General features: G+C 26.8%; 1 protein-coding gene across 1 annotated transcript in view; it reads right to left on the reverse strand.

Moving 5' to 3' along the window:
- LOC107444927 (glycogen debranching enzyme) overlaps positions 1 to 15,661 on the reverse strand; it is a 44,019-nt gene that overhangs the window by 3,773 nt on the left and 24,585 nt on the right. The window contains exons 14-25 of the mRNA XM_016059198.3: positions 14,731 to 14,881; positions 14,398 to 14,641; positions 13,006 to 13,268; positions 12,222 to 12,355; positions 10,494 to 10,627; positions 8,426 to 8,601; positions 8,225 to 8,327; positions 7,047 to 7,272; positions 6,617 to 6,728; positions 4,984 to 5,119; positions 3,353 to 3,465; positions 412 to 632 (exon numbers count right to left, since the gene is read on the reverse strand). Coding sequence (XP_015914684.1) covers positions 412 to 632; positions 3,353 to 3,465; positions 4,984 to 5,119; positions 6,617 to 6,728; positions 7,047 to 7,272; positions 8,225 to 8,327; positions 8,426 to 8,601; positions 10,494 to 10,627; positions 12,222 to 12,355; positions 13,006 to 13,268; positions 14,398 to 14,641; positions 14,731 to 14,881 — 2,013 coding nt within the window. The remainder of the gene's footprint in view (positions 1 to 411; positions 633 to 3,352; positions 3,466 to 4,983; positions 5,120 to 6,616; positions 6,729 to 7,046; positions 7,273 to 8,224; positions 8,328 to 8,425; positions 8,602 to 10,493; positions 10,628 to 12,221; positions 12,356 to 13,005; positions 13,269 to 14,397; positions 14,642 to 14,730; positions 14,882 to 15,661) is intronic.

Below are 15,661 nucleotides of genomic sequence, written 5' to 3' on the forward strand. Positions count from 1 at the left end.
TTCCTTTTGGAATTCTGAGCACCAAAATACTTTGCTGCTTTTCCTTGATGCAGGTCTTCATTCAGTTCAAATTAAAAGCCTTAATACTTTAAATATAGCTTTTCTTGTTTTGTCTTTCAATATGCAGAATAATTGTAAATGAGAATATTAATAGGTGGAAAAAGATGTAGCCAAATTGTGTTTCAAAACAATAAAAAAAAATTGTCTGCATTTTGGAGGCTTCCGCATTTATGCCTTGAAGTCAGTATTTTCACGGTAATACAGTACTAAAGTGTAAGAATATAATGAATACTTATAGCATAAAATATAAATCACATTATATATATATATATAATCTTTTTTTTTTATAATTCTGAAAAAATACTCCATTCAACTAAGTAAAAAATACACTAGAAATTAAGTTAATCTTACCACAGACATTGCAATAGGAAAATTTGGACGCAGTTGAAAATCAGCCCATTCTGGAAATGCATTTACTGAATCTTTGTAAATTCCTCGCTTATTTATGCATTTGGAATCTTCTGGGGTTGGGTTTAGGTCAACATAAAAATATGCTTCAAAATTCTTCTTAATTAAGTCACTCCATTCCTTAAAAGTCATGGTTATAGTTTTTCCAGGGTAAGAAGAATCAGCTATCAATTAAAAGGAATAGTAAATGAGTATTTAGAAAAGTACACAAAGACAACAATAAAAATCGAAAGAATTTTAAAAATAAGTTAAGTATTTTAGTTATATAACAGATAAGCATGAAAGCGAGAAATGAACAAAAAGTCTGAAAACACCAATCAACTCAAACTATTTTGCACAAAAGAAAACATTTATTTACATGCTTGTTTAAAATTTACTATACATGTACATTGACTGACAGACCAACTGGTAAGCTTTATATATAAATTATAAAATAGAATAAAATGAAAATAAAGTTTAAAAAATAATAATAATGTAGAAATATTAAGAAAAAATAGACATTTAGCATAACATTTTCTTTTACTATTTTCTATTTTTTGAAGCTTAGAAAATCATCTGCAGTCTCTGTTGTTTATGATGGGTCATAGATGATGGCCATTTCATCTTTTATTGCTTTCCTAGCTACAGCTGTTTCCCTTCTCTGTGTGTTTGTTCTCTTCATGCATCTTTGTGCTAACTGCTGTAATTGTCTTTTAAACTTGCCATCAGCAATTAAAAAAAAAGTTTAAAGAGTAAGAAATTCTGCCATAAGTCAGAAGAATCTCATGCCTGAATAGGGAAAACATTTCTCTTTCGAAATTATGATTACTGTACTTTGCACTAAAATTTAATCTAAAAATTATCCCTGCGACAATTGTGCTAAAAATTAATTGCTTCAAAATGATAACGCCAAAATCATTTCAATTTTACCATTTCTGTTGCACTTAATGAAATAGTGTACTCAGTTAATATTCTAAAATTTAAATACTTTTCTTAACTGTGACACATACTTCTCTTTTAATACCTTCAGCATACTTTCAGCACAACAGCATTTCTTTAAAACTTTAACTTTCAAACTACTAGGGCAAAATTGTTGAAACTTTTTTTAATGATTAGAACGTTGATGAGACTTGTTTGCTTTGCACTAAAGCTTACTCCCTCCCAAATGAGTTTCATTAGTTAAAGTGATAACACTAAAGTTCAATTCACTATGTATGGTATATAGTTTAAATTTAAATGTTCTAATGTTATGGTTTAACACCCAGACAGATATTACTTATTTTGAACAATTTCTTTTCATTCTCATATCATTCACTGTTTATTTTGATGCATTCAAACCGTAGGTCAATGTTACATGGATTACTGATAAGTCCTGTGGCAGAATTTTTACGGGCTTTCTGCAAAAAAACTCTCTAGCACCAATATCTTTCTGATAGATACTTTCAATAATTACAAATATGTATATTACTAATGTAAAGTAATAAAAACACTGTGTATACATAATTATTTTCATTGAATATGTAATATTTCTTTATTCTAATAATATGGGCGATATTCTTGCACTTAGTTGGAAAGAAAAACGCACTTATTATTTCCTTTATCGCATTTTGTAAATCATTATCACATTAAAAAAAAAAAAGAATTAAAAGTATTGAAATCCTTAGCTGTAAATACCAAAAAAACAGATAGACCACGAACTCATGCAAATTAGACTCTTCAAAAAGGGGTTGCTCCAATGCTCGTTCGTTTCAAGTTTTGATTGTTCTAATAAATAATATCGGATTTCAAAAACTATATGGAAGCAAAAGCAATAATTGCAAACAAAAGAATACAATCATTGCCTTAAAAAGTAAGTACTCGAATGCATGATCAGAGTTTCCACTCAAATCTGGAAAAAAAATTCCCTGTGTTTTCCCTGTACATATTATGCACAATATATTAAGAGAAAACAATTACTGGACTCTTGTGCAAGTTATTGTTGGGCTAACTATATTTATTAGTTTTAATTGCTGGAAAAACAGCTGAACATACTTAAATAATGCTATAGTAAATNATAATAATTCTATTTTTTTTAATGTTTTTTTTAACACAGTTAAATATTTATCAAAGTTTTACAAGACGTGTAATTATTTGTAAATAGTAGTAAAAATATATAATTTTTTTTATAAAAAAAACCTAAAAATGTTGTTTTCTCTTATTCCAATTTTTAAGCATTTTAGAAATTTCGAAAAGTTCCAGGCGGCTTAATTTTTATTCAAATCGTTAAAAAATTTTTGTGCATGCTAAATATGTATGTATGATTAATATGTACTATCAAAATAAATAATGCTGCCGTAATTAGAGCAAGTATATTCAAGAATGTTGTTTATGACTACATAAATTTTCAATTTTTTTGGTATTTTTACATTATTTTTTTTTCTTTAATAAAAGCATTTGATTAGTGAAATTGGTGCATAGTACATTTTGTTACAACGTCTTTAAGCAACTTCAAAAAAAAAAAATTTGAACACAATATCTCAAAAATTAAGCCGCCTGGAGCATTTTTAAAAATTATTATTTTAAAATTTAAAATTTTGACAATTGCTCAACAAAATTTTATATGGTATCTTGTATTGCCTATATCCATTAGCTGACCAATTTTCAGATTGATTGAGTGAAAAATAAAAAATAAAAATTTGATCCTCCCTTGTCGCCAGAGAGTACTGGTTTAAAAATAAATATTTTGAATCAGTGTGTAAATATTCTACATTACACAAGTTAATAACATAAAATTCCAGAAATGTAGAGCTAAAATTCCATATATTTACACATAAAAGATATATACTACTTTGAATGTCATTAATATAAAATTACTAATAGGAAATTGGTTTTTATCTTTATAACTTTGGCAATAATTTTTACTTACGAACAGAAGTCCGTTCAACTTTGCAGTAAGGGTAATGTCCAGCTTCATACATTGACCATAACCACCTTAAAGCTGACTTGCTAAGTCCAACAATCTCAACTGCTGATCCATTTCTGAAAAATTAAAATTGACTTTTTTAAACAATTTTCAGTAAGCTAAAACACATATTGTGTTTATTATTAAAATTCTATGGTAACTTTAACTTTTATTATAATAGTAGTTATACATTAAAATTAAATTTTTGATAAATATATGATTACATATTTGAATATCATGTATTTGTAAATATTAACAAACAAAAAAGTTTTACTAAGTCCTAATCTAAACACAAGTTATAACTTTCAGTTAGGTTAAGTTATATTTGAGAAAAATAATAAATAACAACTGCTCTGAATTATATTGAAAATCAAAAATTTTTTAAGTAATTTGAATTACCTAGTTTATTGCTAAGCCTTTATAGAGCATTTAGAAGTAACTTGAGACATTATAGCTATAAACTTTATCATAGCCTTGTGTAACTAAATATAATTACTTTATAACAATAATTAAAATAAAAAGTAATATTCAAAGAACTATGTATATAACTACAAAGTAAAAAAAAAAAAAGAATTTTCTTATAACTAACAAAGTATTTAAGTTCAAACAACTGAAAGAAATTGAAATAAAATCTTTAATAGTTTACTCTCCTTTATTCTAATGTTCATAATTAAAAATTTTTGCATTCAAATTAATTTTATAATTTATTTATCAAAAAATGTGGCAACCCTTTAACATTTAATATTAAGAACAAATGAATACACTCAATTTGTGCAGTACTTTAACTGTCTAAAAGACTAATAAAATAGTTTTGTTATCCATAAAAGAAACAATTAAACCAAAAAACTAATTTTTTTCCATGAAATCTATTAGAGAAGAACTGTTTTTGGATTCATCTATTTAAAAACACTTCCTCTCAAAAGTATATTTAAAATAATGAATATAATTGAATATAGAACAAAAATTGAAAGAGTTTTATTATCAGTTGAATCACAGCATCATAAATTGGTTCCATGCTTAAACTAATACAATAAAACGCCACCAGTTCCGTCAGGTATGTCTATACGATCACAGAAAAAAATTTAATAATTGGGCAAACTTAAAAGATTGTTTGTGGCTATGCTTTTAAAGCTTTTTTTCTGCATAGAACTGGCAATTATAGTTGTTCTCTGGTTTACAAGATTTTGATGTTTTTCTTGACAAAACCAACTAAGCCCACTTTTAAAAGTATTATCGATGAACGCCAAGTCAATTTTTTGATTTTATTGAATTATTAAAATTTTAAATTCAGAATTTTAATACATTTTCCTTCGATGCTAACAAATTTTCTCTTTGGATAATATTTATCTTTTTGAGAGAATGAGAAAAAATGCATGTTCTGTGATTGATCTGGTCTCTTCCCACTTGAAATGGTCCTTTTAGGAATTTGATTGCTAGTGTGACACCAGTTAAAAGTCTTTCATTCACCAATTAAGAGCATTCAACCATAAAACCTATTTGAAATTATTAGAATTTTTCTTGTTTTATGAATTCAAATTGTTGGGAAAAAAATTATGTAGGCCCAAGCAATAAATAACATGACAAAAAGAACAAACCTTGGAGTTGCAGGTTTGCCTTTGTTTCCAGCCTTTTCTGAACTACCCATTTTATCCATCCAAGTACCACAGTTTGAGCTATTACCCCCATATACAAATCCAGTATTCAAATCTACTCCTATTTCATTGTTAAAACCTGTAAAGATATACTTTATTAAAAAGTCAGAGAATTAAAGAATAACATATCAAAACTTAGGAAAAAATTAAATAAGATAAATTTGCAAATTTCTTTATTTTAGAATAGATATAATAACTCAAAAGTAATTACAGTTTTTTAGTAATAACACTCAAATTACAATTTTTGCTTACATTATAAATCTTAAATATTTTATAATCAACATAAAGAAAATTATTGAAAGTTTCAAACAATTAAAAAGTTATTTTACAATAGTTTTGAGGTGATATTTAATTATTTATATCAGTAATGAATTTCAAAATGAAATAAATAAACAGAAAAAATTATTAAATACATTTTGAAGCATTTCTTAGTGCTAAGTATTACTTACAAGAAAGTGTCTCCACAAATATAACATTAAATCCTTACATCAAAACTTTAACAGATTTTGAAAAGCTGAATTTGAGTATGGTAATTTTGAGGCTAATAGAATAGTTCTTAGCATATTCGTCTCCATAAAAACTTCTTATGCTGCGTATAACAGAAAGAAAACTGTTGTAACAATGGTAATGCTTTTGTAGTGCAGTGGCAAAGCCCAAGTACTTTTTGTACATGTGAGGCAACTGGTTCAAAACTGTTAGTCAATATAATTTAATTTTTGTACTTTTTTTCTTATCTAAGATTTTGAAATTATTGCAATTTTGCTGTATTTTGAATACAACTTACTTTTTTTTTTAAAATGACCAGCATGGTCATTTAAAAAAATACCAAGTAATATTAATGATGACACATTAAGAGTAATTTGTGCTAATGAACAGAATTAATAAATTACAAAACAAAACAGCTGCTACAACATAAGTAACAAAAACAGTTTGTGAAAACATAAGTAAGAAATAGTGATTTGGGGATAAAATAAAATTTTGAAAATGATCTGGATGATCCTCATCTTATGCAAATTTCTCAAAAACAGATCTGGTTAGTTATGTTGAATGAAGTTATGTATGTTATGAAGTCTGGTTAGTTATGTATGTTAATGGAATGAAGTAGTTTGACTCTTTTTCATAGATTTAAAGTAGCATTAATTTTATTTTCAAAAGGAAACACACGTACACCAACGTGTTTTGAATATAGTACTTCTAATTTGATCCTTAATAACTCTAATTTTCAACCTTCCTTAAACTGCCTGCTTCCCTGCCCATTTCCAGTTAACTCAATTTATTCAGAGAGTCGTTAAAACTTGATCAAAAGAACTAACCTAATACCATTTTAACCTATAACCTCTTGATCAAAAGAAAGGATTGTTTTTCCATTGCACCACCAAATCACCATGGTTGTTGTAATATTTTTTGATTAAGAACTGTATAAGTTTTTGAGAAACATCCTACAAACCATTCAAGAGGCTTAAAACTATATAGGATATTGTAATTCAGAGCCTCAAAATCTGTAAAAATGGCTTGATGATTTTTTTTAAACTTAATAATTATTTTTAATAAAAAGTAAGTATAAAAAATTTCTAACCTTCATCAGACATTTGTTCGTCTAATCTATATCCAGCATTTCTCTCACGAAATTTCAAACCTTGAAAGTGAGTCTGTAATGCTTCTTGAATAACATCATGAAGGGGTTGATCCTAAGAATCATTTTTAAATGGTTATGCATATAAAAATAAATATTGTTCGTTCACTAATCTTAACAGCATACTTAGAAAACAACGCAAGCACTCATTTTATATTATATTTATACTATCTAAGTGCCAGCTCCCAGGGTTGGCAAAAATTCAAATTTCTTTTATATTAAAATCGCTTTTTTTTCTTATTTAATTAAGATATTTTAAATTTTTTATATACATCAATCAAAACTCTGATTTAATATAATTATTTTCAAAGTAATTGTCAACTATTATATAACAAATAATGAAACATATAAATATATAATTTTCTGGACTTACAAATTTTCCAGGCGGTTGTGGAGGAGAATCATCTTTAGGAAATATCCTGGATACCTTGTCTTTCAATATCTTATGGCCATCAGGAACAATATTGACATACTCTTGAATTGATTGCAACCACCACCATACAGAGTCTCGGCAGTTGAAACGAGCACACTCTCCCCGATCTAGAAGATTTGGAATGAGACCATGCCTCAAGCACCCACCAAATGCTAGAATTATGTACCTGAAATTTTGCTTTTGTCATTATTTTAAATTCAAATAATACTATGAAAAAGAAAATAGTTTTGAAAGCTTTAAAACAGTATTTTTTAATTTACTTTTTAAATTTGTTTATCAATCCAAAAATGAAAATATGGGGACCGACAAACATAAATAAAAAGGAAAATTATGTTTGTTTACATATAAGGGCATTTCCTTGATAATGGACAACATAACAAAAATAAAAATTCAATAGCATTTCTTCTTTAACAAATTTTTTAGTTTTTAATTAATCATTTCAAATATAAAAGTAAAAATTTTAGTTAAGTACTTTGTAAAAATAAAAAAATATACTTATTCAAATTTTAATATAGTTTGTATTTGTAATATCAGTCAAATAGAAATTATAATATTTGTTACAGAAGTTGCGCTGGAGCTTTGGCATAGAGCTTAAAGATTTAAAGTGGAGCTTGGTGCTTAAAGATTTAAAGAAACATCAGAACTTTCAAATTGTTCTATAAATGAAACATTCAAATTATAATGCTTCTATAAAACAACCACAATTAGCAGAATAAAATAACATGAGTGAACAATTAGATAATTTTCCAATTACTAAGTTTACAAAAATTAAGGAATATTTAAGAAAAAAATATTACATTATTCAATGCATTTAAAAATAATTAAAAATGGCAAAAATGCTTGAAAAATGAATTTTGATCTGAATTTCAATAACAATACATTTATTTGTTCTATAACATAAGTATTGGCAAGAAACTCAAAAATCTAAAAGAAATTAATAAAATCATAATTACAAATTTTTGTAATTATGATTTTATTAAAAGAAGGTTTAATTATTTTGATACTGGATTGATTCTATCCATGCAGATTTTTTCTTAAAAAACAGCTTTCTTTAAAAAAAATTAAATTCAGTGGTTTCATTAGTTAGTTGTCATGGTATTTAAGACATCATGTCTTACCTAGCATCTTCATATCTGCCTGTTAGAAGTAGAAGTCCCCTTAGAGAAATAAATGTATCTCTGCCCCAGTTGCGCATATAGCCTATAGAAAAATGTGGCAAACCTAAAAACAAAATATTACTTCATTTATTTCATTTATTAAGTTTAAAATTGGCCACAAAATATAAGAAGCAAAAGTTCAGTTGTAAAAATAAAATATACCTGCAGATATAGTGGCACAATTTTGAATAATTTTTCCTGAGACGTCTTTTTCTTCAGGGGGAGGATTTTCAAGGAATGGAGAGAGGAGTGGCAGAGGTGCACTTCTTACAATTCCACAGAGGATAACTGAGCCCAAAGAAAGAGCTTTAACAAATGTTGAACCATCAGATACAAACCTGAAATAGTAGGAATATTTTATAATAAAGTATAACCAGACCCCTGTGACAGAATTTTTTCGAATTATCTGTGACAAAACTCTGAAGAACTAATATCTTTCTGCAAGATACTTTTAATAATAACAGACATATATAAGTTATTAATTTAAAATTACAAAAACGAAGTTTACAAAGAAAAAAAAAGCTTTAATATATTTTTTTAATTAAACATGTAATATTTTTTTTCTTCTTATATTATGGGTGATATTCTTGCATTTTTGGGGAGGAGGGGAGGGAACGCACATATTATTTCCTTCTTCGCATTTTGTAAATGAACGCCCCAATAAAAAAAAATAATTAAAATTCATGAAATCCGAAGTAGTAACTGCCGAAAAAAAGATCGACGACGAATTCACGCAAATCGGACTCCTCAAATGCGTGTTTCATTTCGAAATTGGGTTGTTGTAATAAATAATATCGTATTTCAAAAAACTATGGAGAAATCAATAGCAATAAACTCCAAAAATTTGATAGAACTATTGCCTTAAAATGTAAATACTCAAATGCATGATTCGAATTTTCCATATCGTTTGAAATATATAGAGATATTTAAAAACCACGTGAAAATCAATATCAATAACTGCCGAAAATACATTACAAACAGGACACCGATTTACAATAATATCGGCGTAAATTGAGAGCGTCAAAAAGTGGTTATCTTAATGCATGATTCAAATATTACGTGCAAATTTCTACAGAAAATAAAAGTAAAGTTGTTTGCCTTTTTCAAAAGAAAAATCTTTCCGCAAAAACTCTGTAATGTTCTGTGACAATGTCGCTGTGTCGCTGCTATTCTGCCACAGGGAACCAGACATTTAAATAGTAGATCTCATGGTCAAGAGAAAAAAAAACTTATCATCACACAAGTTGACATCAAGTTAAATGGAAATAGATTGCCCCATTATATGGCAAATGTGATGTAAAGGAATTTTTCCAATTCGGTACAAATGGACACACGATTATGAATAAATGAATCTCAATTAGATTACATAATTTCTTGAAGTAACAAAACAAAGCCGCAAAAAGTAAAAACAATAATAAATATGGGCAAGTATTACAGTGAAAACATCAGTGCTGCTCATCTGACATAAAATGGAATAACCTGATTCCATAATCATACTAAGAAATAGACAGGAAATATTGATTCCACTTTAATTCATTTTATTACTATATTATTATATTATAAACAGATCTTAAAAAAGTGAAGCGATTAATTTTTTTAATTTACATTTCATTTGGTATGAAAAAGAATAAGGCATGAAAAAATTAAGGTATATGGGAAATAAAAGGTTAAAATGTTTCTGTGATTATAATTAAAAACATATAATTATTTAATGAAACAAAATTTTAAAATCACTAAAATTGTTTCAAAAATTCTTGAAATGGTAAATTGTGCAAACAAAAACTTTCAAGAGACTTTGAAAACAGTTAAATAAATTCAAGTTGTATACCAGTAAAAAAAAATTTTATTCCTTTAAATAAAGCTTCAAATAAAGTTTATTCTAAGTTAAGTGATATATTAATGATGAAGATCATTAAAATATCACTAAACTTGCCATTAACGTAGCTTATTAATTACAATGTGCAACTTAGATCTTAATATGAACGATTTGCTATTTCATAAATAATTACAGAAGAGCACAGAAGATAAAAAGTTTCTTTACCAATCAATATAGTTTATACATAAGAGGGTGAATTATATGGATTTATGTATAACTTCATCATTTAGATAAAATAAAGATATACTCATAAAACTTAATAGACTATTAATACAATTTTAATTAGCCTAATCAACTATATTTGCACATTATATAAATCTCCAATACTTTACTACAAGTAGAAAAAAGACATACTCTGACATTTTTCGCCAAAGTGAAGCAATTAGACTACTGTAAGCTCCTGTGATAATTGTATCAAAGTAGCAAGGAATGAGGTAACGTGGTAGCTTACGCAAACTGTCGAATGCAACTTGAAACCACTTTCCAAGCTATGAAGTAATAAAAAAACAATATTTTTATAGAAGTTACTTCAATATAATTAGCAAATAAAAAAAATTTAAACAGATGAATAATAATTTTTCCAATTATAGAAACACATATAGCACAATATAAAAGCTTATTGTTTGTTTTTATAAGAAAACTTTTTTCTCAACTGTTTGTTTCATGATTAAATTTTTTCAGTTTTTGGAACAAAAATACTTTATAAATGCTAAAAACAGTTTTGCAAGTTAAACAAGTATAGTTTTGAGTTTTATTTAAAATGGTAAACGCATTCAACATGCATAGGTAAGAAAAAAATGATAAAATTATCTTAATATCTCTAAATTGTTCTTTTTTTAAAAAAAAAAAAAAAAAATTCTTGAAAACAGTAAAAAAAATAAGTTTTGATTTATTACTTAATAGAAAATAAATGGTTAAAAGATAACTTTACACTTTTTGAAGCAACAAATTCATCAAATAAATTAACAATTAATAAAGATTTTTTTTTCCTTAACGGTGCACATTTTAAATAAAATACTTAAGATCAGGCGGTTTCTACAGAGGTTTTTAGGACGAGCCAACCTGTTTGATATTTGAGAAAAATTGCCATCCTGCATTCTCTTTGAATTTGATTTATTAAAAAAAAGTAGTCTATTTATTTGAGACGATTCACTTTCTTTTTTTTTCTTCCTGTAAATCCATATAGTTTTCCAATGGCTTTTTGGGCAGTAATTAATCGTTTCACGGCCATAATTAATAGTCTTTTTGTCTATTTCCCCATGTTTTTTTCAAAATCTGATATATTTAATACGTTGTTATGACAAGCACATTTGAACTTGAGCAATCACTTTTTTTAGGCATTTGATTCATAATGATTCCATAGTAATTTCATGACGTTTGATCATAGTTTATTTGCTTTAAATCCATATTAATTTCTGTTTGCTTTTTCAGCAGTTATTATAATTACTTAACTTTTTTTATTCATTTCGACATTTTCTAAAATCTTGATATGTTTAGTATGTTATTGTTATGACAAACATTTTCAAAATTCTAGGATAATGCTCATTTTAAAACCACTTTAATAAAATGTATGAATTTAACTGAGGAATTACTTTTAATTAAACTAAAATAAAAATAAGATTTTTCAAAAAAAATAAGAAATAATATTTTTGAAAATAAGATTTTTTTAATAGTAAAATTAGAAAATTTATTTTTTTGGGAGTATCTTAAAAGTTATGCAAATATTTGCAAATAGCAATGTCCTTTTTTTGTGATGAGTTCCTTTCCCTAGGGAGAAATAGTGCCATTTTCAGTTTCTTGCACCTTGACCTTTTTTAAGGTCTTTTTTAGTATGAACCCTGCTTTAGATCTTTAACAAACAATAACTTTCAGATGCATCTATACATTAAAGATTGGATTCTAATAACCATCATATAGTTTTCGTATTTCTATTATGACTCTTGAGATAAATTGTTTATTTTTCTAACCTAAAAATAACAATTCAAATTTTATATATGTTTTGATAAAAAGAAGCAAAAAAATTCTAATAACGTTTTCACAACCATATACATATTCTCTTGGATAAATGAAAAAATGTCTTACATTTTCAGTAGAGGGATGATCAATTAATCGAGCTACAATATATTCTGGCAGCCAATTTCCTTGGCGTAGGTTATCACACAGAGGATGGCCAAGATCATCCTCTAAATGAATATTCATAAGTTCACTCATAACACCTAAAAATAAAAGATTTAACATCAGTTACAGTTATAAATTTCAAACAGTAGAGCCTTTATCAATTGTTTCTCATGGGACCAATCATTGCGAATGATAGTTACAGGAAAACTGGGAATGTGGGTCAACATAAAATATTAAATACTGACTTGTAACTATATAAAAACAAATACTAAAGAATTAATAGACCTGAAATTTAATAAGTTTACAGCAATTAAGAAAATTTTAATTAAAAAAATTGTATGCTTATAATGCAAAAGAAGGAGAATAAATGAAATTCTTAATTTGAAAAATTGAAACTTTTGATTTGAATACATTTATTTTTTCCCAAAGCAAAAAAAAAAAAAAAAAAAAAAAAAAAAAAAAAAAAAAATTATTCTTGTTCATTTTCTGTACGTTGGTGCAAATACATAAAGTTCCTCTTTGTTTCAAAGACTTCAATGAAAAAATTTGGGTTTTTAGGTACTTCAAACTCAAATTAATTTACCTTTAAACACCTTTAAGCACTTTTTAAAAATGCTACGCACCCTGAATAAGAAAAGCTGGAATACTGAAATGCAAGATATGTATTTTTTACAAGTACAAAATAGAACATAGCAAGGAAAATACATACAAAATAATAAATAAATACCATAATAGTATAAAGAATTACCTTGAAGGCCACAATAAACTAAATCTCCATAGCCTGGTAGATTATAGGCATTCCTTCCTTTTCCTTCATCCCTTTCTTCTGCATCACAGCGAAAGAGAATTCTATTCAGATCAGATAAAGTGAGGTGTGATAAAATAGATTCAAAATCTTGAGTCCCACGTTTCAATATGTTTCCACTATAAGTTCTCATTCTATATCCGAATTGTGAAGCACAAGATCTGATTTTTAAAATGGCTGCTCTAGATTCACTATCAAGTGAGACCCTATAAGACAAGAGTAAAGATTAGAAAATCAAAAATGTTTATAAATTTGCTCGCTAATTGATGACTATTTTTGTATTTATCTTCAAAATTGAAAAAATGAATTTAATTCTTTAATAACAAACTGTACACAACCAGCATCCTAAGAGACAAATGTGACACTCATAAAATCAATATGAAAACCCCTCATCCGACAGGACAAAATTGGAAAAACCAACATTTTGTGCAAAAAAGTATATAAATGTTTTTCGAATTAATTTCAATAAACTTTAACGGAATCATGGTGGCTCAGGAGATAGAGCCTCCCAATGAGGTGGCCTGGGTTCGAATCCCAGTGATGCCTGATCAATAGGAATTTTGCATCTGACTCACATCGATCGCAGTGCTTACGTAAAATATCTCCAGTGGTAGACAGATCATGGGTTAGAAACTAGAGTCCCCTTGCCATCAGGCTAACTGTGGAAGGTTTCTGTACTTGATCCAGGAATTCCATTGTCTTTGGTATTGGATAAAAAATTACAAAGCTATGGAGTTGAACATTGGTAATCCTAAACTCAAAATTGAGTCTCCTTTTCAAAGAGGGTAAAAAGATAAAATAAACTTTAAGGAAAAAAGATATGATTCAAAAATAGAAGGTACAAATTCAGAGGGGGGGATTTAAATCCTTCACCTTTTTTATTTTTTTCTTAAAAAATATGTCTATTTAATTAAAATATGGTCAAAACAAATGTTGATAACACTTATTTAAGAATTAAAGATTTATACCTTGTACATGCAGTAAAAGGAATACATACATAGTACATAATTTTTCAACAGAATGCTAAAAAACTTCGTATAATTTAATCTTTCTTGCTAAACTTATGTTTTTTAATTTCAAATGTTGCATACATATTTAGTTAAAATGTTATAAAAAAATTTATGGTACTTAAAGGTTCTTTTAAAAGAAATGAATATTGTTCTCAGGAAACTAAAAAATAATGAAGTTATTGTCAATTGATATAAGAAGTGAATTCATTTCAGCCTCCTAGGAACTAAATTTATTTTTTCTGCAGCCCTCTTTAAAAAAGAATTGCATGCCTTATTGTAATTAACGATTATATCATGAAAAGAAAATAATAACTAGGCAAGTTACCTAAAGACAATAACTGAGCCTGGAGGAAAATGTATAAAATCAACCTCGTGGTATCCATCCTCAGTTGCACCAGCACTTTCGACCATTTCACTCTCATATATTGGAATATTTTCTTTTAATTTCAATTCAAAATCAGTCAGACCATTGATGAAAACGTCATCCTTCTTGAAGTTAGGTCCAATACTTACTCCTGAATGATTGACAGGAACAAGCGAACCTTCTAAGATTATTTCTTCAATCACACCTAAAAAAGAAATTTTTTTATAAATTGGAAAGAAAATGACTTGAAACGGAATTCCAATATAAACATTACAATATATAATTAATTTTAACCTTGTACTCTTAAAGGACGAGCATACGTAGATTCAGTTGGCTTTGAGGGCATGCTAAAGGCAGTTCGAGCAACCATTATCACAGACTGATGAGTAGCAGGGCAATGTCTGGTAATTGCAACAGTGTGTTCGTCACGTTGATCAACAAATACCTATTTATAAAATATGTCATAAAAATATTAAAATACAAAGAACTCGAAATAAATATAAGGTAAAAATATTATTTTCTAAGATCTGAAAAGTTTGAACTTTCTCCAAATCAAATTTATAATTTATAGAATAATTTTTAACATTAATACGTTATAGATTAATCACATTTTATCATAAATCATGATAAAAACAATTTTAAATACTATAATAAAGTTGAATAGAAAATCAAAAAAAACATTTTCATATAAATGCAAATTAACAAAACAAATTTTCAATGTTGAACAAAATATTGAAGAAAAGTTTGGTTAAATATTAAAATTAAACACAACGTAAAATATTTTAAAATAAATAACTAGTTTTATAATACAGTAAAACTATTGTTGAAAATTTTTAACTGATCAGTTTTTGCAATAGTTTACTGTAATATCTATTGAAATAGAAATGTTTTAAGCCAATGTATGATTATTACAATCAAAATAGTTGTTGTAAAATTAGAGGATAACAATTTTTATAGGTTTTCAGATTATTTTTTTATAATATATCAAATAATAGACTTTGAAATGCATGCATACTATTTTTATGACTACTTATTTCTTAACTCATATTTCTAATAGCATAATACATAATTGGCATTTAATACTTCAAATTTGAATACAAAATTAGAAGTACAATTCTTATTTATTATGTATTTGTGGGGATGTATTTATCGACAATGTTAACAATCATCTATGAAAAGGTACCCCACTATAGAATCGAGTTAACATGTCTTATATACTAGTGAA

Source organism: Parasteatoda tepidariorum, chromosome 4, assembly GCF_043381705.1.
Source record: "Parasteatoda tepidariorum isolate YZ-2023 chromosome 4, CAS_Ptep_4.0, whole genome shotgun sequence".
Taxonomy (NCBI): domain Eukaryota; kingdom Metazoa; phylum Arthropoda; class Arachnida; order Araneae; family Theridiidae; genus Parasteatoda; species Parasteatoda tepidariorum.